This window comes from Arvicanthis niloticus, chromosome 6 (genome assembly GCF_011762505.2).
Source record: "Arvicanthis niloticus isolate mArvNil1 chromosome 6, mArvNil1.pat.X, whole genome shotgun sequence".
NCBI lineage: Eukaryota > Metazoa > Chordata > Mammalia > Rodentia > Muridae > Arvicanthis > Arvicanthis niloticus.
Genome location: NC_047663.1, coordinates 7070840 through 7094064, shown reverse-complemented (window position 1 = coordinate 7094064; position 23225 = coordinate 7070840). Strand labels below are relative to the sequence as shown.

General features: G+C 52.3%; 1 protein-coding gene across 2 annotated transcripts; it reads right to left on the bottom strand.

The window, feature by feature from the left end:
• Positions 1-61: 61 nt before the first annotated feature.
• Positions 62-19494, bottom strand: Hid1 (HID1 domain containing). Of its 2 annotated transcripts, none has more exons than XM_034506932.2 (19): positions 19317-19494; positions 13127-13276; positions 11966-12136; positions 11324-11440; positions 10538-10644; positions 10210-10326; positions 8473-8695; positions 8234-8290; positions 7304-7444; positions 7030-7120; positions 6635-6786; positions 6448-6526; positions 4805-4969; positions 3243-3470; positions 2815-2921; positions 2255-2335; positions 1423-1514; positions 1150-1308; positions 62-888 (listed from the first exon to the last, which is right to left on the bottom strand). In XM_034506932.2, the coding sequence occupies exons 1-19, from the start codon at positions 19380-19382 to the stop codon at positions 825-827; spliced, it is 2367 nt and encodes a 788-aa protein (XP_034362823.1). In that variant the 5' UTR covers positions 19383-19494; the 3' UTR covers positions 62-824. The 2 variants fall into 2 exon arrangements, with proteins under 2 accessions (XP_034362823.1, XP_034362824.1); XM_034506933.2 differs by having other exon boundaries at positions 11324-11437.
• Positions 19495-23225: the final 3731 nt, after the last annotated feature.

Here is a 23225-nt window from a genome sequence, read left to right as displayed (position 1 = left end):
CCTGAAGATAAGAGCCCTATCCAGGCACCTCCTCGAACTCCAGGCACAGAGACACAACAGCACAGGGAGGGACATTTTATTGTGTAAAGTGACCGATTGTACAGAGCAGAGATTGTACTGACAGAGGGGAGGCAAGGGAGACCCGGAGGCCAGAGCTGGGACTCATAGATTGTGTAACTCCCACCACCCAGGCTGGAGATAAGGCAGGGACACCGACATCCTTCAGGTTCCACCAGCCAGGCAAATTCCCCCGACCCCGGGACAGTAACAGAGCACTCTTGATACCCTACTCCAAGCCCCTAAAGCACACTTCACAGTCCTGCTTCACAAGCCGCCAGCCTCCTCCTTGGCCAGCAGCTCGGCTACTCCTTCCCCCAGGGTGCTGGCAAGGAGAAGGCCTGGAACAGTAAGTAGTCTCAGACTAGGTGGCCAGGACTCCCTTTACTGTGACCAGGTACCCCATGGGGCAGCACATGGCTCCTCTTTGAGACAACCTATTAGGGCACAGTGACCTGGCAGCTTCTGGGGGCAGGCAGCACAAGGGCAGGTCTTGAAGGAGGAGCCAGAGTGGTCAGGGGTTCTGATGGGGTTGTATCTCTGGAGACAAGAGGCTCCTAGGAGAACAGCCTGGAGGACAGAGGGGCACTTCTTTTTAACTCCCTGTTGTCTCCAGCCGCAATGGACACCTGAGACCTGCCATCTAGGACCAGCCACTCTGTGTGCCCCACACCCTGATAATAAACCTTTAAGCTCAAAACAGTAAGTTTTGGAGCACTGGGGACTAGAGCCAGCTCTCCTGGCCCTATTCCCTCAGGTCTCCATCCTCACACCCGCTGGATCTCAAACAGCTTCACGTCGGTGTCATACCAGATGGGCGGGTCCACATTCCTATAGAGGGAATGCACTGTCACCTTCTTGCAGGGGGTACCTTGTAGACCTCCCCCCAAGAAAGAGCCAGGTAGCTACAAGGCCTCCACCCAACCTGATGCCCTTACTCTGGGTAATGAGTGCTCGCCCTCAGTCTGGTTAATCGAACATTAGTCCCACTATGTTTTGAGGAATCCAGAGCTAAGGCTCTCATGAGAAGTCCTCAGGGAGACATCCAGATCTACCCCAGGATGCAACTTCCCCACCCCTCACAGGACCCACCTCAAATAGATAACGCCCCACATGTAGGTACGGAACCACATGGCAGTCCCTGAGTTCGCCTGGTACTTGCGGATAAGGATGGGATGGGGCACAGGCAGAAGTCCCACTAAGGTACCATGCTGCAGGAACCTCAGGATCTCAGACTCATCCGTCAGACCCCTGGAGAAAGAGGTGGGGTCTCCAGCAAGAACACATGTGCTGCACAACACAGCCACCCCTAGCCTGGGCTGACCCCTCTCCACGGCCACCTGCCCGTCCAGTTTCTAGACTCACTTGTCAATGCAGATCTTCTCTACCTGGGGAACCAGGACCTGCAGCAGGCGCATGATGGTCTGCAGCGGCAGCTTTGACTTCCAGGACAAGATCTGTGAGGACCACAACCAGAGTTACACGGGACAGGCTTGTCCTTGACCCAACCCCCTCCCCCTAGGCACAGCATGGCCTGCACCAAGCAGAGCCCGTGAAAGGGAACTGTTGCTAACGGACAGGGCTGGGCCATGCTGAGCACTGCTGTGGGTAGGGTGGCCCACACACTACCACGGGCCAGCTGCTGGGCCCCGTGCCTTCCGGAAGGCCTTCCCCTTTAATCCTCACAATGGCTGGATGGCACGATCATAAGTGTGTTTATTATGCCATCCAGAGCAATCAGTAGGGTTCACAGGAAACACACAGGGAGTGGAGGGGATTTGGGAGGAACTCAGCGAGGGTGATTGACAAAGGAACCAGTTATATGGACATCTACTAAAAGGGCGGTCAGGAGGCAAGGCGGAAGGACTGTCCCTCAGCATGGTCTCTAAAGGCTTTGGTTTTCTTTTTATTTATTTCATGTATGTGAGTACACTGTTGCTGTCTTCAGACACACCAGAAGAGGGCATCAGACCCCATTACAGATGGTTGTGAGTCACCATGTGGTTGCTCGGAATTGAACTCAGGACCTCTGGGAGAGCAGTCAGTGCTCTTAACCACTGACCCATCTCTCCAGTCCCAGTCTTTGGTTTTCTTACCCTAGTCTTTCCCCCAAGCTGGAGCTCTGACCATCCTTGCTCAGTGCCATCTGCCTAAACAAACCCCAGCTCCCAGACCCTCCTCCGGCTGTGTCCCTCACCCAGTCTGATGTTGGGCTCCACTGGCCACTGGCTGACGCATTGGACAATCGCCTCTGCTCTCTCCATGTTTGGCTGGGCTCCTGGTTCCCAGAAAGAAACAGAAGTGACCAGGGAAGGGATGAATACAAATGGATACAAGGTGCAGCCATAGAACAACGTGTCTCCTGGGGCCCCACTACAGGACTGGGGGAGGGGGGCTGCTGCAGGAGACAGTTGGTCCAGACCTATACCCTTTGCCCTGGGCCCAAGGGGCAGCCTAGCCCAGCCCAGTCCAGTGACAGGTTTAGGGCCAGGGGCTGACAGAGAAGGCAGGGTAAAGGCCAGACTCAGATAAGGCTGATGGACGAGGAACCCGAAGGTCACAGGGCTTTGCTGTAACCGATAAACAAAAAGGGAGAAGTCTGTGAATGGCCCCCTCTCTCTCTGTTCCAGCCATGCCAACCCCAAGTCCCTTGTTCTAACACAGCAAGCTCAGAGTGCCCCAGCCCTGCCCACTCCCACACTTCAGGAGTCAGAGAGAAAGAAAATGAAGTGACACTCAGGTGTCCCCAGTACCTACCCCCTCAGATGGGCTGCCTTCTGCTGAGCTTTGCTGGGATTCGGGCTCTAGAGACCTCAAGGTACCATCCTCTGATACCTGGGACTTCTCTGTCAGCTTGTCAATGCCTGGGTGGGACACAGGAGGAAGAGAGGGACATGCCATAGTACCCCTTCTGGCCCAGGAGGCTGTGTGCTTCCCATTCACAGCTGAGGTACTGTGTCTGCCCTTCCCTTCCACAGTCACTTTAAGTTCTGAGGCCCGCCCATGTCCCTCCTCTAACCCCCATCAAGCGACCTAGGCCCACCCAGTACTTCTACCCCCATATGCTGCTGAGTTCCTTTTCCTAGGCTTCCTAGACAGAAATGACACCCCAGAGATCACACCCACCCCCTCACAATGCACCCCCAGCCAAGCCCCACACTCTCCTAGCCTGACATCATCCAGACCTGGAGTGGCCACCAGGCTAGTCTTAAGGGTGCCTGGCTCTGCAGGGGCAGCAGGGCGGGATCCCTCCATGGAAGTACCCTCCTGGGAACCGGCACGGGACAAAGGCTCCGGTGTCTTCCGCCGCCGCTGCAGTGCCTTGTGGATGGAGGGTGGGTCAGTGGGCAGGTTGGCCAGCTGGTGAAAGACTCCACGTTTACGGATGATGGCATAGACCAGGTTGGAATTGCCTGTGGGAGGAACATGTCTATCCTCAGAGAGCTTTCCTTCCCACTGCACATCTGGGCTGGCTTCCAGGACCAGAGGACAGTTTGTGAGACAGGAAGACGTCTTCCCCAGGGATAAGGACTGGACAGGATACCCAGAGAGGGAGTGGGGCAGACGTAACTGTATGGGTGTCAGTGGTAATAGTGGACGGTTAGGCTGTAGGGGAGACTGAGAAGTCATGTTGTGAGGGATGCCAAGAAGTTAGGCTGTGGGGATGCCCAGATGTTAGGCTATGGGGAAACAGCCTGGCCCTGAGCTCCTCAGTGCCCTCCTTACGGTATCTTAAAATCCCCTTGCAGCCAAGCACTACTCAGTTATTATGTGGCATGGTGGGGTAGCCTGAGCGCTACACCAGCCCAACGTTACGTATGCAACCCTCTCAGTGAGCCACAGGGACGTCCAGGAGGACACTGTTGCACGCATCTGTTCACCATCATCTATCTCCAAGTTCCCACAGAAGTCAGGGGAAGATGGGAAGCTTTCCAGAGCGCTCAGTGGCCCCATCTATCTGTCTAGTCCTGTGTCACACCATAGTGCCTTTAGCTCAACATCCACCCCAGGGCCTTTGCACACATCCCTTCCCAAGCAACGCTTTTCTGCCCACCGTACATTCATTCATCACTCATATATACATCTAAGTTGTGCTTAGTTTAGAAATAGCAACAATAATTGCTAATATTTGCTGGGCCAGGTGCCTTTTTTGTGTGAGTTATTAAACCTTCCAATATCCTCTAGGAGAAGGCTTTTCTTTGTTTGTTTTTGAGAGGGGGTTCTCTGTGTAGCCCTGGCTATCCTGGCACTTACACTGTAGACCAGGCTGGCCTCCAACTCAGAGATCCACCTGTCTCTGCCTTCCGAGAGCTGCGATTAAAGACGTGTGCCCTGCAAGAAGGACTTACAGCAGCCTCGTTATATGCGCATCTTACGGTTGAGGGGACCAAGGCTTAGAGATTGACATGCTCATGGCCGCAGAGCACACGCTTGGGGAGCCTAGATTTGCACCTGTGATACTGGTAAGGTACCTGGGTGACAGCCAGCAGGACTCCTCCCACTCTGAGTTTTCCAGTCAACCAATTCTAAATGAGCTCTTCTGTTCAGTGGATCAAGTTGTCCGCCTAAAGCCCCGCCCCCTGCCTGTGACTCCAGGCCCAGCTGTGAGCTCCAAGAGGGACAAGGCACACCTTGATTCACCACTGCATGTCCCTATACCCAGGTACACCGTAGGTGCTCAATAAGTGCACAGGCAGGATTCCTGGGCTGAGATTTCCTTACATAGGGGCTCAGGCCAGAGCCTCACCATCAAACTGGTACTGGATAATGTTGTTGAAGACCTCCAGAAGGAAGAAGACCAGGTGGTGGTTCTGGGATGCTGAGAAGAGGAACCAGGTGGTAGAGAAGGCTTCCAGCAGGTGCAGGAGCTTGTTGGCAGTCACCATGGACAGGCTCTTGAGGTAGGGAGACACTGTAAGGGAGGAGTCAGCTTGTTCTGGGCCATCCCTGCAAATGCCAGGCCAGGGCAGAGCGACTCACCTCAACTGATCCCCCCTGTCCCCTGCGAGCCTCCCAGAGACTTTGAGGCTCCAGTGTTGCCACCACCCCACAACCTCAGAGGCACACTCAGCTCATCCCTCCCAGGCATCTCCCCAACCCAGAGGGAGAAAGGACAGAAACAGGAGTGTAGATAAAGAAACCCATTATAGAGATTTATAAACTGAGCCCAAGTTCCCCAGCAATAAAATGACGGAACAGGGACGCTAACTTGGGATGTGACATCTTTCAAGAGTGACAAGATGCCGTCACAAGATGCGTATTCCTCAACGCAGCTTTGTGAGTTGGAGTCAGAGAGGAAACTACGGGCTTGACCTGTGTGTGTCCCTGACGTCTGCCTCTCCCCCTGGCTCAGAGGAAGGTCCCAGAGGGTGGTAACAGGGATTCTCTTGTTTACAGAGGCATTCTCAAAACTGGCCTTGCTTGTCAGGGACTCAGGGAAGACTTGTAAAATAGAATCAATGTACAGAGCCCTTAGGTCCCCTGCGCTACTCTAGACACCCAGAAGTTCAATCACACCGTGGTCAGTATGCTGTTAGTTTGTACTGTCAACCTGACACAACTCACAATCACCTGGGAAGAAAGCTCAGTGAGGAATTATGTAGATTGGTAGTTGAGGTGAGGAGATCCACTATGTATGTGGGCGGCGCCATTCCCTAAGCTGGGCCCTGAACAGTTAAGAGTAAAGAAAGCTAGCTGAGCGTATGCAGCTAGCCGGCCAGCAACGATCTGTTCACTTCACTGTTCCTGGCTATGGGTGTCATGTGACTAGCTGCTTCCTGCTTTGACTTCCCCTCCCTGCTCAATGATGGGAATTATAAGCCAAATAAACTTAAGGGTCTTTGTTACGTCAACAGGAATGTAAACCATTAATGAACCAACTGTCCTAAAAACATCCACAAATGTCATTCTCCTCCAGCCTACGGCTACCCACCTTGTTGGGTCCCCGACCCCAACCAGCCTGAACCCTCCTGGCTCCTTTCCCAGAGAGCAAGCGGCCTGTAGCCCTTTCCGATGCTTTTGATATTCCCACACTGTAACTATGACAGCCCAAACCTTTACCACCCAATAAATAGCCAGCAGTCAAATGTGGGCATCAAGTGTCTGCAACACAGCCAGTCTTAACTGGGATGTCCTGCAGGGACAGAACACAATTTTGAAGACTGGCGGATTAGATAAGGTATGTTCTAAAGCCTTTTAGGGGTTGTATTTATTATTGTGTGCATGACATGTATATGTGAAGGTCATACTTCATAGGCGCTCTGTTCCTGTTGCCCCTTTATACAATACTAGAAAGCTTATATGTAGAAGCCCCGGGACTAGTGGCTGGTGGGCCTGTGGCCTAGCGCCACCTGCTGGTGATCATGGGGAAGTTAGGCTCCGGGCCCCTACCATTGACCACAATGGTGAGCAGGCAATCGAAGAGGGGTTGCAACCGCTGATGACCGCTGGTGATGATTTTGTGGAATACCTGTGCAGGGAGAGAGAGGGACGGCATGAGTTACTCACCGCATCCAGACCCAGGCAATAAGAGAATGTCACCCTAAACCCCCAGGAATGGCCATGCACACCCCCTTACCACAATGAGCAGATCTGCATGTGTGCCTGTGAAGACCGGGATGTCCATGGGCACACGCACTGAGTAGGGCTTGTTCAGCCGTACCCCAAAGTTCCTCTCCCCGCTCAGAAGCAGCAGGATGAAGACCCCGATGTGCATCAGGCCCACCCGAGCTGGGGGTATAACAACATAGGAAGTCACACAGCGCAGGAAGGGAAGGAGGGAGAGGAGGAGCAAGGACCCATCTTCAGGGGGTTAAGGAAACCCCGTGTGGGAAGTTAGGGGTTCAAGGGAAGCCCTGTAGGAGGTTAGGACACCAGGCTTGAGCTTCTGGGAGGTAGGACAGACTGACTGGACCCCACCCGAAATCAAGACCCCATATCTATGGCGATGACCCAGGCTCACTACTGTCGTACATTGATCTGCCCGGGCGTCGTTGAGAAAATAGAGGATGGGAACCAGGATGTCCAGCACGTCACTGCTCTTCAGTACAAAGAAGAGGAATTTCTGGGAAGGAGAGAGGGGACAGGTGGGCTGCATCAGTAAGAGAACTATCTCTGCCCTACCTTCTCCCACCTAGGCTGGGGAGGCCCAGAAGCTGTCCCATCCTTGGACTCTGGACCCCACTAATCTGTCAGCAAGGTCCCCTTACATCTGTTGCTAGCAGGCTGGGCCCTGGAGTCCGCTCACCTTGTTGAAATCACAGAGTTTCCAGAAGAGAACAAGCAACTCCTGGTGGAACTGGATTTTCTTTGTGGAGTTGGGAAGGTAGGTCTGGAGCAGGGGATTAGACAGCAACCGAGCTATCCCCTTGAGGATGAACTGGAAGTCCTGAGAGAGCAAAGCAGAGGCCCTTCCGATCCAGCTCCCTCCAGCAAGACCCCTACAAATGTCTCCTCATTTTCCCATAGCCTTGTCAATCTCCAGAGCCCAGAGGACCTGGGTTTGGATATTACTGCTACTACCGTGTAAAGCTCAGCCTCTGGCCCCCTCTCCAGAGGGTCAGAAGATCTCCTACACAGGGCTGCAGCTCAGCTTTGATCTTCATGGGGCGGGGATAGGCTCAGCCACAGTCCCTGTGGCTCCCCTCCACTTGAGTCTGCCTGGACATTAAGGCCCCAGTTCTTCCCACCCTGAGCCCCAGCATCTCAGCAAACCTTTAGGAAGCTCTCCTGCTACCCTGGCCCAGCCGAGACTATGAATTACTTTACTTTCCTTCTTTTATTTATTTACTTTTAAAGACGGAGTCTCCTGTAGTCCAGGCTAGCCAAGAACAACCCTAAACTTCTAAACCTCCTGCCTCCACTTCTCAGGAAGGCCTGGACCACCGAACCTTGATCGGGTGATGCTAAGAGATCGATGACGGCTTTGTGTGCAGTAGGCAAGTGCTCTGCCGACTGAGCCACACAGCCCCAGCTCCCACCAATCCTTTCAATGTATTGAAATCCCCCAAGTACCGCCATCACTATTTTACTTAGATTGGCTATGTTCCTTCATGCAGGAGGGCAGGACTTCTCTAATCCCACACAGCCACTGCAGAAGGTAGGCAGTTAGAATACACACACACACACACACACACACACACACACACACACACACACGGAGCTATGCCTAACTCACCTCCTCACGATGAATGCGAGACAGGTAGTTCACAAACAGGTTCTCAGGCCCTGGAGGCTGCCAAGGAGAGGAGCTATGGTGAGCAGATCCCTCACTCAGGTCTGCCTGGATAGCAGCAGTGAGCTTTCCAAAGTTGGACACCCCCAGCCTCTGGTGCCTCCCACGGTGTGACTCTTGCCCAGGGCCTGTGCTAAAGGAGGTGCCATCTGCCTCCTGCCCTCTCTCCCTATGGTCCTTACATCAGCATCATCCATGGCGGTGCCTGTGGTGGTGCCGTCCACGGTGGGGCTGGTGCTGGTGGCACTGTCGTGGTCCAAGGTGACAATAAGCACCTGAGCAGCCTCCTCCACCAGGGGCTCCCGGTAGTCCGAGAAGAGCAGGTGGTTGTAGGGGATCCCGTAGCCCACAGGGTCATAGGCACACACGGTGTTGAGGAGTGAGGTGAAGAGGGGCAGCGCGTGTCTGCAGGAGAACACAGAGCAAGGCTGCAGGGACGCTCCCTTGGGCCGGGCTAGGAGCAGAGGAGTCCATTACACAGAGATGGACTCCTTGTGGAGAGCATGCTCACACCCTTCTCAGTTTTCGGAGTCACACACCCTCCACTGGGGCTTCAGGCAAGAGGTTAGGGGAGCAAAGAAAAGACAGCTTCCCTTTGGGGAGCAGAACCCAGCTCCATCCCCTGGCTCCCAGGCCACATGACTTGAATCAGGTCCAGTAGATGTCAGGGTTCAAGCTCCTCATCTTACACGTGAGAAGCCTGAGATCTAAGAGGTCAGGCAAGTGGCAAAGGGTTGCAGTGTGCCTGGCACCGCTGTGAGAGGAAGAAACTCTGGCTAGGCTCTGATTGCAGCCAGTGTTGAGGGGTATTTGGGAGCCCTTCTCTTCTGAGGATTAAAAAGCAGGGAACCAGCAAAACCCAGAGGAGGGGAGCCATGCCATGCAAGGGTCAGATTCCAGAAGCAGGAAGGTTAAAAGTTTAGAATGCTAACACTTGTGTCAGCCACACAGGGGCACAGCTGGGTGTGCACAGCTGGGTGTGTGCTTCAAATACTCTGTCTCACTGATGACTGTGTGGCACACATATGTACTCGTAAGTATCTCCATAACCCTTGAGTGACCCCAACGATCCAGACTTCTATCAGGGTAGTCCTCAGACCCTCTTCTCCACCCACTGTCCCAAGGGGCAGCCACAGCCACATGTGGCTGGTGACTGATTACTATTGAGTGGTTGGTCCAGCTGAAGCATACTGGAAGTATAAAATACACACTGGATTCCAGGGAAGGAAGCGTGAGAAAAGGAAATTCAAATGATCACCATATTTCTCTATACTCATTGCAAATTTAATGCTCACTTTTAAAAACATACCAAGTAAAATAAAATATATAAGTTGCCTTCCTTTTTGCTTTTGAGACAGGGTCTTAGGTACCACAGGCTAGCACAGAACTCACTAGAAGCCAAGGATGGCCCTAAACTTCTTGATTCTTCTGCCTCCACCTCCAGAGTGCTGGGATTACAGCCGTACACCACCACACCCAGTTCACCCAGGGCTCCATGCATACTAGACAAGTACTCTACACACAGGGCTACATTTCAAGCCCCTCACATTATGTGTCTACTAGACAACGCAGCCCTAGACGGAAGACCTGAATCTGGGCCCAGGAGCCCCAGGAGGTTTGGGGCCTTGATAGCAAGACTAAGAAAACCTAGGTTCAATTATTGACACCCACTTGACAGATCACATCTGTCTGTAACTCCAGTTCCAGGGGATCAGACACCCTCACACAGACATACGTGCAGTCAAAACACCAATGTACATAAAATAAAAATTAAAAAACAAAAACCAAAAAACAAAAATTAAATGTATGGCTGTTATAGTTTTATGACACCAGAGGGCAGCACGTCTCCTCAAATAAAACTATCAGGGTTGGCAGTAGGTTCCTCTAGCACAAGACTAGAAAGGTCAGCAGCCTCTCACCTGTTCTCTGTGGAACAAAAGAACTGAACCCAGGGGTTGGTGCCGCCACTTTCTGGAGATGGGGGCAGGTACATGGCCTCTGAGAAGCATGTCAGCAGCAGCTTCAGCAGCTCCACCCTGCAGGAGGGACGGAAAAGGCTACATTAGAACCCCGTCTCCCTCTAGAAGGCACTGCCAAATCAGCCCACCTTCCTGGCAAAGATCTATGGGAGAAAAAAGACCCCCGTTCCTCCCTGTAAGGCCGAGGAGGGATGGTAAGAGGGCTGGGTTTTCTTGGAAGACCCTGTGGGTCTCTGAGCTAAGCAAAGGGCAGCCGGGTCCAGCTCACCGGTTCATGTCATGGATGTAGTTGGGTTGGGGAGGATGGGCGAAGCCCACACCAGCCTCCCAGATATATTCACAGCTGTCCAGGGAATGGACATCTTCTGCTGAGTCCTAGAGACAGAGAGTGGTTACAGAGAACAGGGCGGGTGTGTGTGTGTGTGTCACAAAACAAATAGTGGCTTGAGGCCGGCCCTGACTCCCCAAGCTTCCCACTGTTGTCCCTAGGTCCAGCAACGTAGCCCGGCATCCTCCTAAGGTCAGCCCTCCCCTCCCATGCCAATCTCCTAATGGACAAGGAGGGAAACGGGTGCTGTTGTTGTTCTGTAAAGGCTCGGTTTCCTGCAGCCTTGCATTGATTATTTTACTTGCTGAGCCCAGTCTGAGGCAAGGAGAGGAGGTAAGGAAGGTTACGGGGGATGGGGGTGTGGCGGGCTGAGGGGAGAAAGTATTCCTGGTAGAGTCCCTGAGTAAAAAGACAGGCTTCCTGGTTCCAGCCCTGCACCCCTCCCACCTCGGGCAGAGAAGACAATAGGTGCTTGTGCTGCTGCCTAGGAGACTGGGGCAGACTGGACACCAGCTGGCTCCTCTCCAACAGTACAATCGCCTATCCCACCCAGGAGACATATGCCTAGGAGGCCTGCCCTCTGAACCACCCTGCACCCTGCACCCTGCACCCTGCACCCTGCACCCTGCACCCTGCACCCTGCACCCTGCACCCTGCACCCTGCACCCAGGGGAACCTTAACTATGCTGGCCCCAGCAGGATCAGAGCCCGGCCTGGGTGTCTCACCACATCATTCCTCCGGTGGTTCTGCACAGTGAAGTCTGGGCAGAAGAGCAAGTCAGCAATGGCCAGGAGCAAGGACTCAGCCAAGGGGCGAGCATTCTCATCCTCTTCCTCACCCTGCTAAAGACGCAGGCTGCTCAGTGAGGGCTGGCCAAGGAGAAGTGGCCCCAGGGCTTGGGAATGTCATGGATCTGGGACTCTGTCTCAGCTGACAGAGGGAGGAAGGATGAGAAAATGGAAGGAAAGAGGAAGTGACTTCTTGCTCACCCCAAACCTCCCTTAGCCAGAAGAGGGCAGGGCAGAGGCAAATACTGGGAACAATGAGAAAATGTCCTGCCAGGTGTGCTGGGCATCTTGGGAATCTTGGCACTTGACTGAAGATAAGCCCAGAGCAGATGGGGTCTGGGAGAAGATAGTATGGTCTTTCTAAAGACATAGTTGCTGGACCCTATCCCTGCACTGCTGCTCCAGGCTGTATGAGGCAGAAGCCCCTTGGGAGGGAAACCGAGGGCCTGAAAAGTTGGTACTGTCTCCTTCCCCCTCAGGGGCACCCTACCCCTAGTCCTCATCCCCACACTTCCTAAATACAGGTGGCCCTGCCAGGGTTCTCCCACCCCCCACCGACCCCTGGCCAGGCCCACAGACCCCTCCACGCCCTGCCCCGGGCACTGTAGACCAGAAGAAGCCCCTCCAGTCAGGGTCCTCGAAGATGTAAGGTAGCACTCGAGTGAGTAGCCGGCTGCAGTTCAGGACGACCTGTTTCTCCTTCTCAGAGTGGCAGCCACCCTCTGCTCCTTGTACCAGCTTCTCCACAGCCTGTGGGGACAGACAGCAGAGATCCTTTGGGTTCAGGCCACCCAGGCTGCAGAAGTCAGCTAGCTCAGGGAGTTTGTGACCTGGGGAAAAAGTAGCCCAGAGTATCAGGAGAGCAGAGTCCATTCCACTGGATGGCCAAGGCCTCATCTGTGGTACCCCTCTCTTAAGGAGTGTGTAACCACACTTGGGTACAACTTATTTTCTTCTAAGAGCCTCTTTCTCTCCTAATCCTTTTGTTTAATCCTATATAAAAGTACTCCTTTTAAAGGTTGAAAAGAGAGAGAGAGACAGGGCCGGAAGGGTGGCTCTGCTGTTAAGAATACACTGTTGCCGGGCAGTGTGGCACACGCCTTTAATCCCAGCACTTGGGAGGCAGAGGCAGGAGGATTTCTGAGTTCGAGGCCAGCCTGATCTACAGAGTGAGTTTCAGGGCAGCCAGAACTGGCTCAAACCAGAGACAGAGAAACCCTGTCTCAAAAAACAACAACAACAAAAACAAAACAAAAAACAAAACTTGTTATTCTTGCTGAGGACCCAGGGTTCTGTTCCCAGCACCTACATGGTGTCTCACAACCATCCATTAGTCTAGTTCCAGGGGATCCAACGCCTTCTTTTGTTCTCCACAGGCATCAGGGATGGACATGGAACATATAGATGCATGTAGGCAAAACATTCATACACATAAAATAAAATAAATAAATCTAAAATTTTGTTAAAGACCTCATTTGCAATAGAGAAAGCTCTATTTGGATGCTGGAGCACCTCACGGAAAAGCAAAATGAGCTAGTGTGTGGAGAGATAGGACAAAGCTCTCGTAAATGGTGGCTGCCATGGTTACCTTTCCCTCACCCCCACCAAGGAGAACTAGAGGTGAAGAGACTGGTCCTCCGGGACCTGTGGATGGGGTGCTCCAAATAAACAGCCCGTCCTACTGTGGACTAGGCCACTCTGGGGAGGGTGGACGGCAGTGAGGGACTAGACAGCTCATACCTTGTAGCACAGGGTGGCCAAGTTAGAGGGTGACTCCTCTCGCACAGCCCGGATCTCAGCTGCCGGCACCAACGCAAAGACATCCTGCACCGAGGTAGCTGTGTCTGCCCAGAACTGGTCCCAAAAAGCATTGTCGGTGGCTTCCACGGGCTACGGGGGAATCCAGTATCCACAGTGAGCCCTGGTAGGGAGGCCATAGCGGCTATCCTCCATCCCAGCCAGCATCCAGGAGCCTCCCCATCTAGACGAGGAGCCTTGTTCCGGTAGGTGTGCGTGGGCAAGGGCCCGCTAGGTTCTAAAGCCCACTGTGTCGCCGAGGGTTTGTGTGTCTCTGACTAGGTCCCCATCCTCCTCTAAAAGAGAAGCTGACGCCTTCACCATGCCACATCCCATGGCCACACCAGTAGGTCAAGTGTCTAGGAACTAGACCAAGGCTTTCCCCAAAGGGAGATATGCACCCCACTTACAGTCATCATATACACCCCACTTACGGTCACCAGTGCCGTCTTCTCACTAGCAACTCTCTCTCAGCACACCCACCAGTGCCAGACTCACTGGCCCCCACACGCTCCTCCCAGCGCCCTCTGCTGGCCCATGCTGCAGTTCCAGTCACTTTCAGGGAGCTTCAGTCTCCAAATCGATGACCTGCCCCCCCCCCCTTAGTGCCCCCACCCCATGCAATGGGCAAAGTCACAGTGCCTTGGCCTAAAAGCTTCTGGGGCTACCCACTGCCTGCTGGATCAAGTCAAAACATCAGCTCAGCATTCATCCAAGATCTTAAATACGCCTTGAGGCTGGGGTATAGTCCAGTTGACAGGGTGCTTGTGTAGCATGCACAAAGCCCTGGAGTGTGTACATTCGGATTGGAGGTGAGGGACTATGATCCCAACACTTGGGAAGATCAGAAGTACAAGATCATCTGCAACTCCATAGTGAGTGAGTTCAAGGACAGCCTGAGATTCAACAGACCTCATCTCAACTCTCTCTCTCTCTCTCTCTCTCTCTCTCTCTCTCTCTCTCTCTCCTGTATTTACTACCCCTAGACATGACCCCAGTAAATTTCTTTTGTTTCGCTCAGGCTGTCCTCATTTCCCAGTAGACTCTTTTCATTTCAGCAATAATTACAAAGTCCTAAAGGTTTGGGGCTTGAGACATGGCTCAGCTGGGAAAGAGGCTTGCCACTAAGCCTGCCGGCCTGAGGAACTCAGAATCTACTTATCGAAAGGAATGAACCCAACTCCCACAAACTGTCCACATGTGTGACTTTGAACCAATATAAACCTTCCATATATATGTGTGTGTGTGTGTGTGTATACACACAGAGAGAGAGAGAGAGAGGGAGAGGGAGAGAGAGAGAGAGAGAGAGAGAGAGAGAGAGAGAGAGAGAGAGACTTTTTATTTTTTAAAAAATTTTAAAGAGATTTATTTATTTTATGTGAAGAGGGCATTGGATCCCATTACTAAGGGTTGTGAGCCACCCTGTGGTTGCTGGGAATTAAACTCATGACCTCTTAATGCTCTTAACCCCTGAGCCATCTCTCCAGCCCCTTATTTTTAAAATTTTAACAGGCTGTGTGTAGTGGCACACACCTTTAATCCCGGCACTAGGGAAGCAGAGGCAGGCAGATCTCTGTGAGTTTGAGGCCAGCCTGGTCTACATAATGAGTTTCAGGACAGCCAGGGCTACACAATAAGTGCCTGTCTCAAAACATACAAACTGAGGTAATAAACAAATTCTGAAGGTCCTATTGAGATAAGCTTTAAAAATACATGCGCTCATGGAGGCTAGAGAGACGGCTCAGAGGTTAGGGGTGTGTGCTGCTCTTTCAGGGGATCCAGGTTTGGCTCCAGGGATCCGACACCCACTTCTGGCCTCTGTAGGCACATGCCCACTCGTGGCATACACACAAAGAAATACACATAAATAAAAATGAAATTTTTAAATATATAACTTACGGTCTCTGAATCATAGACAGTCATACAGGTAAATGACCAAGGCAACCAGTTTCCATGATAAATTTCACTTCTAGAATTCTTCCCTGGGATAAATAGTTTGATGTCAATTTGATGCAGGGTGGGGTCACTTGAGAAGAGGGCACCTCAATTAAGAAAACTGCCTCCAGCCGGGCAGTGGTGGCACATGCCTTTAATCCCAGCACTTGGGAGGCAGAGGCAAGTGGAGCTCTGAGTTTGAGGCTAGCCTGGTCTACATAATGAATTCTAGGATAACCAGGCCTACACGGAGAAACCCTGTCAAAAAAAGACGATAGATAGATAGATAGATAGATAGATAGATAGATAGATAGATAGATAGATAGAGAAAATGCCTCCATAAGATCCAGCTGTAGGACCTTTTCTTAATTACTGATTGATGGGGAGGGCCCAACCCATTGTAGGTGGTGCCATCCCTGGGCTAGTGGTCCTTGGTTCTGTAAGAAATCAGGGCAGCCATAGAGAGGAAGCCAGTAAGCAGCACCACTCCAAGACCTCTGAATCAGCTCCTGCCTTCAGGTTCCATCCCTGCTTGAGTTCCTGCTCTGACCCCCAAGTTGCATTGGTCATGGTGTTTCATTACCATGCAGACATGCTCCTGCGTGGGAACCTCCAGCCCCAACTTCTACCCCCCACATTCTTGACTCCTAGATCCACTCACCTCAGCCCAGCAGCCCGGCATTGCCCCTGCTCTCCAAGTTGAGGCAGATGAAGCTGAGGCACTGAAGCTGACTCCTGACAAGGCAGAGCGCCAAGGGGCCGCCCAAACCCAAGGCTGGGGCTGCAGGCGGCACTAAAGTGCCCACCCTCCCTCCACTCCATTCTGGGGAGCCCCAGATAACTTGTGGCTGCACCCTCGGTCCCAGAACTGGTAGAGCAAGTTAGCCGAAGGTCAACAACGGCCAAAGGAGAGGCCCTGGAGCTGGGGTTTGCTGGACCTCAGCCTCACCGGCCATCTGATACACACTGGGGTGGCGGAAGGGATCAGGAGACCCCAGTCCTGGGGGCCTGGAGCCAGAGTGCAGTGGGAAAGGACATCTCAGAGGAAAGGCCTGTGGAGCTCCCCCAACTGGGAGCACCTCTGGAAATCTGCCACCTGTAATACTCGGCTCACCTCCCAGGGAGTCAGCATCCCTTAAAGAGACCAAAGCAAGGGGGCTGAGTACAAATGGAGCTGACCCCTGACCTAATTCATTAGACAAGCATCGCCTCGGGACTGAAATCCAAGTGAGACCTAAGAGGGACCTTAAACTAGGTCTAACCTAGAAGCAGAGGGGGAAAACCCGTTCATAAACAAGCGTTTATCTTTCTACCTACCCCTACCTTTCTCATGTAGGCAGGGCTAGCCTGCACTCTCTCTCATTATGGAGCCCAAACATAGGACCTCATGATTGCTAGCCTCAGCTTGCACTTCCTTCCCCTGATCCCACTGGGCCTTAGGCGTTTGCATTGACTGAGGAACCTGCCGTAGCTTTAAATTGTTTAATTTTATTCTTTACTTTATGTGTATGTGTGTTTCTCTCTGTGTGTGTACACATATATGAGGGTGCCCCTAGAGGCCAGAAGAAGGTGTTGGATCCCCCAGAGCTGGAGTCACAGGTAGCTGTGAGCCACCCAATATGGGTGCTGTGAACCAAACTCTTCAGCTGAAAGAGTAGCGGGCCCTCTTAACCACTGGGACATCTCTCCAGCCCCAAGCCTGGCTTTACAGTCTCCTGGGCAAAACCAGGGGCAAAACCAGCATTGAGCTAGCCCAATAAGGATGGTATGTCCTGGCAGGTGATCAAAGCATTATTCTAGGTGCACACACGTGCATGCATGTGGACACACACCTATCAGCTCTTACCCTAGTCTGAGGCAGTGCATCCTTGAACAGGCAGGATCTGGGGGAGACTCTGATCCTGGAATGCCCAACTCTGGGGCCCCAGCCAAGTGAGGACAGAGTCAAGAATGTGGCTGGCCTCAGAGTCAGGGTTAAGCCCTGCCCAGAGCTGGCCAATAGGGCAGGAAGAAAACAGGATGCAGGGCAGGAAGGCAGGGAAGGCTGACCTGCAAGAAGAGCTCAGGCCCAGGCTACGAGAAGGGGTCCACTTGTCTACTGCCCAGAGCACAGCCTCTGAGGGCTTAGAAGTGAGGTCATCCTGTGGCCATCACCTCTGCAGCCCCTTGGGGACACTGAGTTCTAAGGTCCAGGAAGACCTTTTCAGACCAGGTTCTTGAATCTTAGCTGTTCCAAGCTGATCACTACAGAATCCAAGGCTTTGGCCCCCACCTACCTGTGAGAGACCCATGCTTATAAGAAGGCCCACGGGCTAGTGAGATGGCTCAGCAGCAAAGGGATTTGGTAGAAATGCTTGGTAAACATAATTGGTGCTTGTTGCCAAGCCTTCTTAACCTAAGTTCCGTCCCTAGAATCCACACGGTAGAAGAGGAAACCGACTCCCACAGTTGCCCTCTGACCTCCACACATATGCCATGGTACACATGTGAACACACACATACGCACACACCAAAAATAATAATAATATAAATTGAAAAGAAGGAGGAGGCAGATGGGAGAGGAGGAGGGATAGGAGAAGGGGGAGGAGGGAGAGGAAAATGGGGGAGGAGGAAGGGGAGTAGCCCACACTAGGTCTCCAGTCTACTCTAGGCCCTGACCCGAGCAACTGCTTGTCTTCGGCTGAGAACAGACTATCTCAACCAGGTACAAACTTACTGATGTCGTATTTGGGGGGAGGGTTCCTAAGCAGGTCACTGCCCGCCTTTCTAGATCTGGTTGGGTTCATCCTGCTCCCAAAGGATCTGCTGAATCCACCGAACCATCCTTCAACAAGCCAGCCCCTTCCCAGGCAGGCAAACACGGGAGACTCCCCACTCCCTCGGCCACCCTACACTGCAGAATACCACACACTGTCCTTTTCTACTGCCCATAGACCTAGAGGCTCGCTTCTGGGGTTCTGGAACAAGCCATGGAAAGCAAAGAGAAGCAGTTCTGGTTTTCACCAAGTGCCTCTCAGATGGAAATGGGCTCTCTAGAGGCCCTGGCTTTCCTTTCCTCAGCCTCTGATCTTTCCGAGGTGGGTACCAGGGTATGAGAATAGTGGTCTGCTTTTGAGGCTGTGACTGGCTGGTTGTGGGAAGACAGCTCTCCTGATCCCACTCACACTGGCCAAGGACAATATAGAGCTCTGAGAACAGCAGGATGGGGGTGGGGTTCCAGATGGCAGTAGGTCCAGAGCCCTTTGACAGTCAGGGCCTTGGAGAGGCATGGCTGGGCATCTCTTTAACCACAGTAGCTTGGATCCAGCGTTAAGGATTGAGGGGAGGACAGGGAAGAAACCTTGCTGGGTCAAGAGGTGTGTGTTGGAGACAGGAGGTGGCTTCTGTGACACTTGTAGACTCAGGAGGAAATGTGACAGTGTGGACTGGACTGGAGTTACCCATGGCTCCCTCTCCAACAGACCAATGATAATCTCCTCATCCCCAACCCCAATCCCCATTCCCGGTGCCAAAAAGCACAGCCAATCAGCTCCATCAGACCTGGAGAAGCCCCTGGATCACCACTAGCTGGAAAGCTGGCTTCCCTAGGCCTGAGGACAGCTCCTCTTACCCAGCTGCCGCTGCCTGCCACTCTGTGAGCTCCCAGGAAGACCTGGGCCTTCCCTGCCCTCAGGCATCAACCAGGGCCCAGAGAGGCCACCGCTGCCACCGCGCACCAGCTGTTTTCTCCGACCCAGGCAGGCGCCAGCCCGGCTTTGTTTGCATTGAGTCAGCCGGGGCTGTGTGTCCGGGACCGTGGGAATTGAGGGGCCGGGAGAAGAGCGGGGCGATGGATGGGTAGGTGGGAGCGGGAAGAGGCTGGCTAATCGAGGCTGCGGCCACCGGGGGGGCGGGACAGGGGGCGGATAACGTCGCCGCCGGCTCCAGGAGTAGGCACACGTCAGCCTAAGGTGGCAGCAGCAGTGCCCAGGAGAGTGTTCCCAGGGGAGAGTAGGCATAGGGTGGGCTCCCAGAGGCAAGGATGGAGCCCTAGTTACAAAGGAAACGTCCTGTTCCGGTGCTGGTCTCAGCATCCCCCTTTGGACTAGCCGGTCACCCCACCCTCGGGTGAGCAATGTTCACCCAGCCCCCGGCCCTGCCCTGCCCCCCCCCCCCCCAGGCAGGCAGGTGGATGAAGAGGCTGGGCCCCCAGGCGTACCTGAGTCTTGGTGGTCAGCTGGATCACAGCCTTCCGGAAGTTCAGCTTGGAGTCGGCGGACCCCATGTCGATGGAGCCTGCTCCGGCCCGACCCCGGATTCCGACTCTGCCGCGGGCTCCGGCTGTGGCTCCAGCTCCAGCTCCGCAGCCCCAGCTGCTCTCAGGGGAGAGGAGCTGCGAACCCCGCCCGCCGCCGGCGTCGGCCCCGCCCCTGTGGCCCCGCCTTTAGATCCGCCCCCACGAGGCCCCGCCTCTGCACCTGCCGATCAGGCCTCCAAGAAGAGGTCCGTAGTGGAACCCAATTCCTGGTCTTCTTTCTGCAAGCGAGTGTTGCCCCCGTTCCATCTCCCGCTCCTGTCACCCAGTCCGCAAGACTGAAACCCTCCCGGTATCTCACCTCGCGCGTCCACCTTCATTCTTCGTTCCTGCTCCTCCAGTCCTCTCTACCTGATGTTCATGCTATTATTGCTGCTATCTGAGCTTGCTTGTTTCCTTTTTCTTTCCTTTTTTCTTCCTTCCTTCCTTCCTTCCTTCCTTCCTGTTTGTTTGCATCTCTTCCTGACCTATCACATCCACGTGTCTACTCCTGCAGTTATTCTAACCCTTAAAAGGTTTAGCCCTTGCATGTGTGGAAGGATGGGTTGACTCCGTGTCTCTGTTCCAGGAAGGCAGGTCAACAATGAAAGATCCTCTGGTCTTGACCTCTACCTAGCTCCCAGGCTTCCTTGAGAACTCTTTGAAGCAGAAAGGACCTGGTATACACATCACAGAGCCTGGTTTCAGAAGAAAGGAATTACCCATTGTATAGCCTAGTACCGTGTGTTTGTTTTATTTATGAGGAGTTTATCGTAGGCTGGCCTCGAACTCACTGTTACTGGTCATGAAGTTTTTAATCCATTTCCAAAGTGCCGAGGTCACAGGTTGTGTGATCACCCTTGATATTATGAGGTGCTGCTGATCGAACCAAGAGCTTCTTCTGAGTTAGACAAGCACTCTAATTATTAAATTAAGAATACTAGCTGGCTACATAATAAAAATAGCTGGCTTACACCTGAGATCTCAGCACTCAGGAGGTGAAGACAGGAGGGGCAGCCCACTGTCATCCTTGGTGAATAGTGAGTTTGAGGCCAGCAAGCCAGGACATATGTATATATGTATATATATTACATAGCAAACCAGGACAGCCAGGGCTATGTCCTGCACCCCACACACAATCATGTTACTGTGTCTAGAAGTTTCTAAGAATCTTGGGTAGTTCAAAACAAGGGAATCCTGGAGTTGTAAAATAAGGAGTATACTCCATCAAGGCAGCTGGAACAGGTGCAGAGGTAGAGAGAGGGGAAATGGTGCCACCACCTCACAGAACAAGCCACAGCATTGGGTAGCTCTAGCTTTTCTCCAAGAGTATGGTGTCCCTACAAAATTCTGGGTGTGCCCCAGGGCTTTTCTTATCACTCTGAGATAATGAATGGTTTCTTTATTCAGTTAAAAAAAAAAAAAAAACATACCACCTAGCCAGGTATGCTAACACAGGCCTTTAGACTCAGCACACAAGAGGGAGAGGAAGGTGGGTCTCTTTGAGTTCAAAGCCGGCCTGTTCTACACAGCTGGTTTCAGGCCATCAGAGCTACACAGAGAGACCCCTGTCTCAAGCAAACTAATAATACCTGAGACTCTTCCACAAGATGTTCTGTGGACCAGCACTTGACACCAATGTCACTGACCTGTGGGCTTCTCAAGAGACTCCCAATCATGCTATCAAATTCCAATCTTCAGCTTGCCCTAAGATAAGAGAAATTAATCTGCCTCTGGCTTAGTTGGTTAGTGGGATCAGGCACTAACTGAATGTAAAGTATTCTTGTTTCTTTGCTTATTTGGAGACAGGATCTCCTATAGCTCAGGCTGGCCTGGAACTCTTTATGTACCTGAATCTGGCCTTGAATTTTTGACCTTCCCGATTCCACCTCCTGGGTGTTTCCATTAAAATTGTGGACTGCCCTTCCTGGCTATAATATACTGTATTATCATTTATGGACATTCTGGAAACAGCGGAGCCGTGGGAACAGAAAACAAGCCAGCAGTTGCTCTGAGCTGGAGGTGGGAAGGGTGAGCTAAGAAAGATAACGAGGGAACTTAGTGGGGCAATGAAAACCTTCTGATTGCTTGTTCTCATAACTGTGTGCCTCAAGAGAGTGACTTTATGTACGTAAACTGCACCTCAATAAACTGGACTTTTAAAGTGAAGGACAAGGAACATGGGATGCAGCTTAGCTAACAGACTGCCTGCTTAGCATACAGGAGATCCTGCGTTCCATCCCCAGCCCTACAAAAATAATGAAAAATAAAGGCTGTAGCGGCAAAGAAACTAATCCAACTGGAGCCGGAGAGATGGCCCAGTGGTTAAGAGCACTGACTGTTCTTCCACAGGTCCTGAGTTCAATTCCCAGCAACCACAAGCATCTGTAATAAGATCCAAATCCCTCTTCTGGTGTGTCTGAAGAGAGTGACAGTATACTCACATACATAATGTAAATAAATAAATCTTAAAAAAAAAAAAAAAGAAACTAATCCAACACACCAGTCTAAGGCCATATACATGTAAACATTTTAAGAAAACATTCTGTGTGAATAAACATACCACCAGTAAATAAAATAGAACCTTTGAACATGTAGAGGAAATTACACTTTTCTTATCAATGTGACAATCGTCTTGAAGGTTCTTGGCTATGAGAAAGCAGGTCATGTCCTTGTTTTGTGGCCAGAATAAAAAACTCATTGGTCCGTGGCTCCTGTGGCCCTCTCAGGAGTCCTTTCTCTATGGTCAACCATCATTCATCCAACAGACATTGACTCAGACCCTACTAAGTGCCAGGTACCATTGAAGGGGGCTCCGGCCTATGCGGTACATGTTTCCACTGCCGATAAATCAAGACATTGAGAGCTATGACAATGTCTTCTCAGGGCCCTAGTAGAACTAGGTAAGAAAGATGGTGACAGAGGAGGAGAGTCTAAGCTGAAGCCTGGAAGGTGACTGAGAATGTTAGTACGGGTTGGAAACAGATGGAGGGTTACTGGAGAAAGGGGATGCGCTATGGGGTCAGAATGGGTTACTGAGACTCCCCCAAGGGACAAAGGAAGGAATAGCTGCCAGTGCCCAGGGAAAGGGAGCGCACCATAGGAGAATTCCCACAGAAGCTGTAGTCTCCCCACAGAAAGGGAAACTGGAATGGGCACCCAGCCTCACTCCTGCCTTGCCTCCAACTTCCTGCCAATCAGGTGAACACACAGAAAGCAGAAGATTGAGAAAAGCCTCTGACCAAGCTCAGGAAAGTTCTGCCATCGGAAATCTACAAAGACAAGTGGAAAATTTTCAGCTTCTGGCTATTAGGGAGAGCAAGCAGCAGGAAGGCCTGGACCAAAGAGAGCCTCACGTCCAGAGACCTGGTTGGAGGGAAAATAGAGACTTTGATGGGAGATAACATTTGAGATAGCCCAGGAGCCGATTCTAGAGGGCTACATACAACCCACGAAGCTCTAATTGTATTGCTCAACCAATAAAAAAGGCCTTTGAAGTGGAGAGATGATGTCATCAGATGGCATTAGGTCTTAGCATATTGTTCTGGCTGAAGCAGGAGAGACAGAGACCTGAATGCTGGGAGCAGCCAGGGAGGTGGTGAGTGGAGAAGGGCTGAACCAAGGCAGTGGCAAGAAGGGACTAACAGGGACAGAGCTGAGGAAAACATTTGGAACCCTGGAAGTTGGGTGTCAATCAGATGGAGGTTTTAGGGAGCATTTCACAGAACAACTTCCTCACCAAATGGCCTAAAACAAGGACCATTTCACTGTCTCTTGAGTTTCTGGGTTAGCGATGAATTGGAATGCAGCTGAGATGGCTAGTTTCCACTTCAC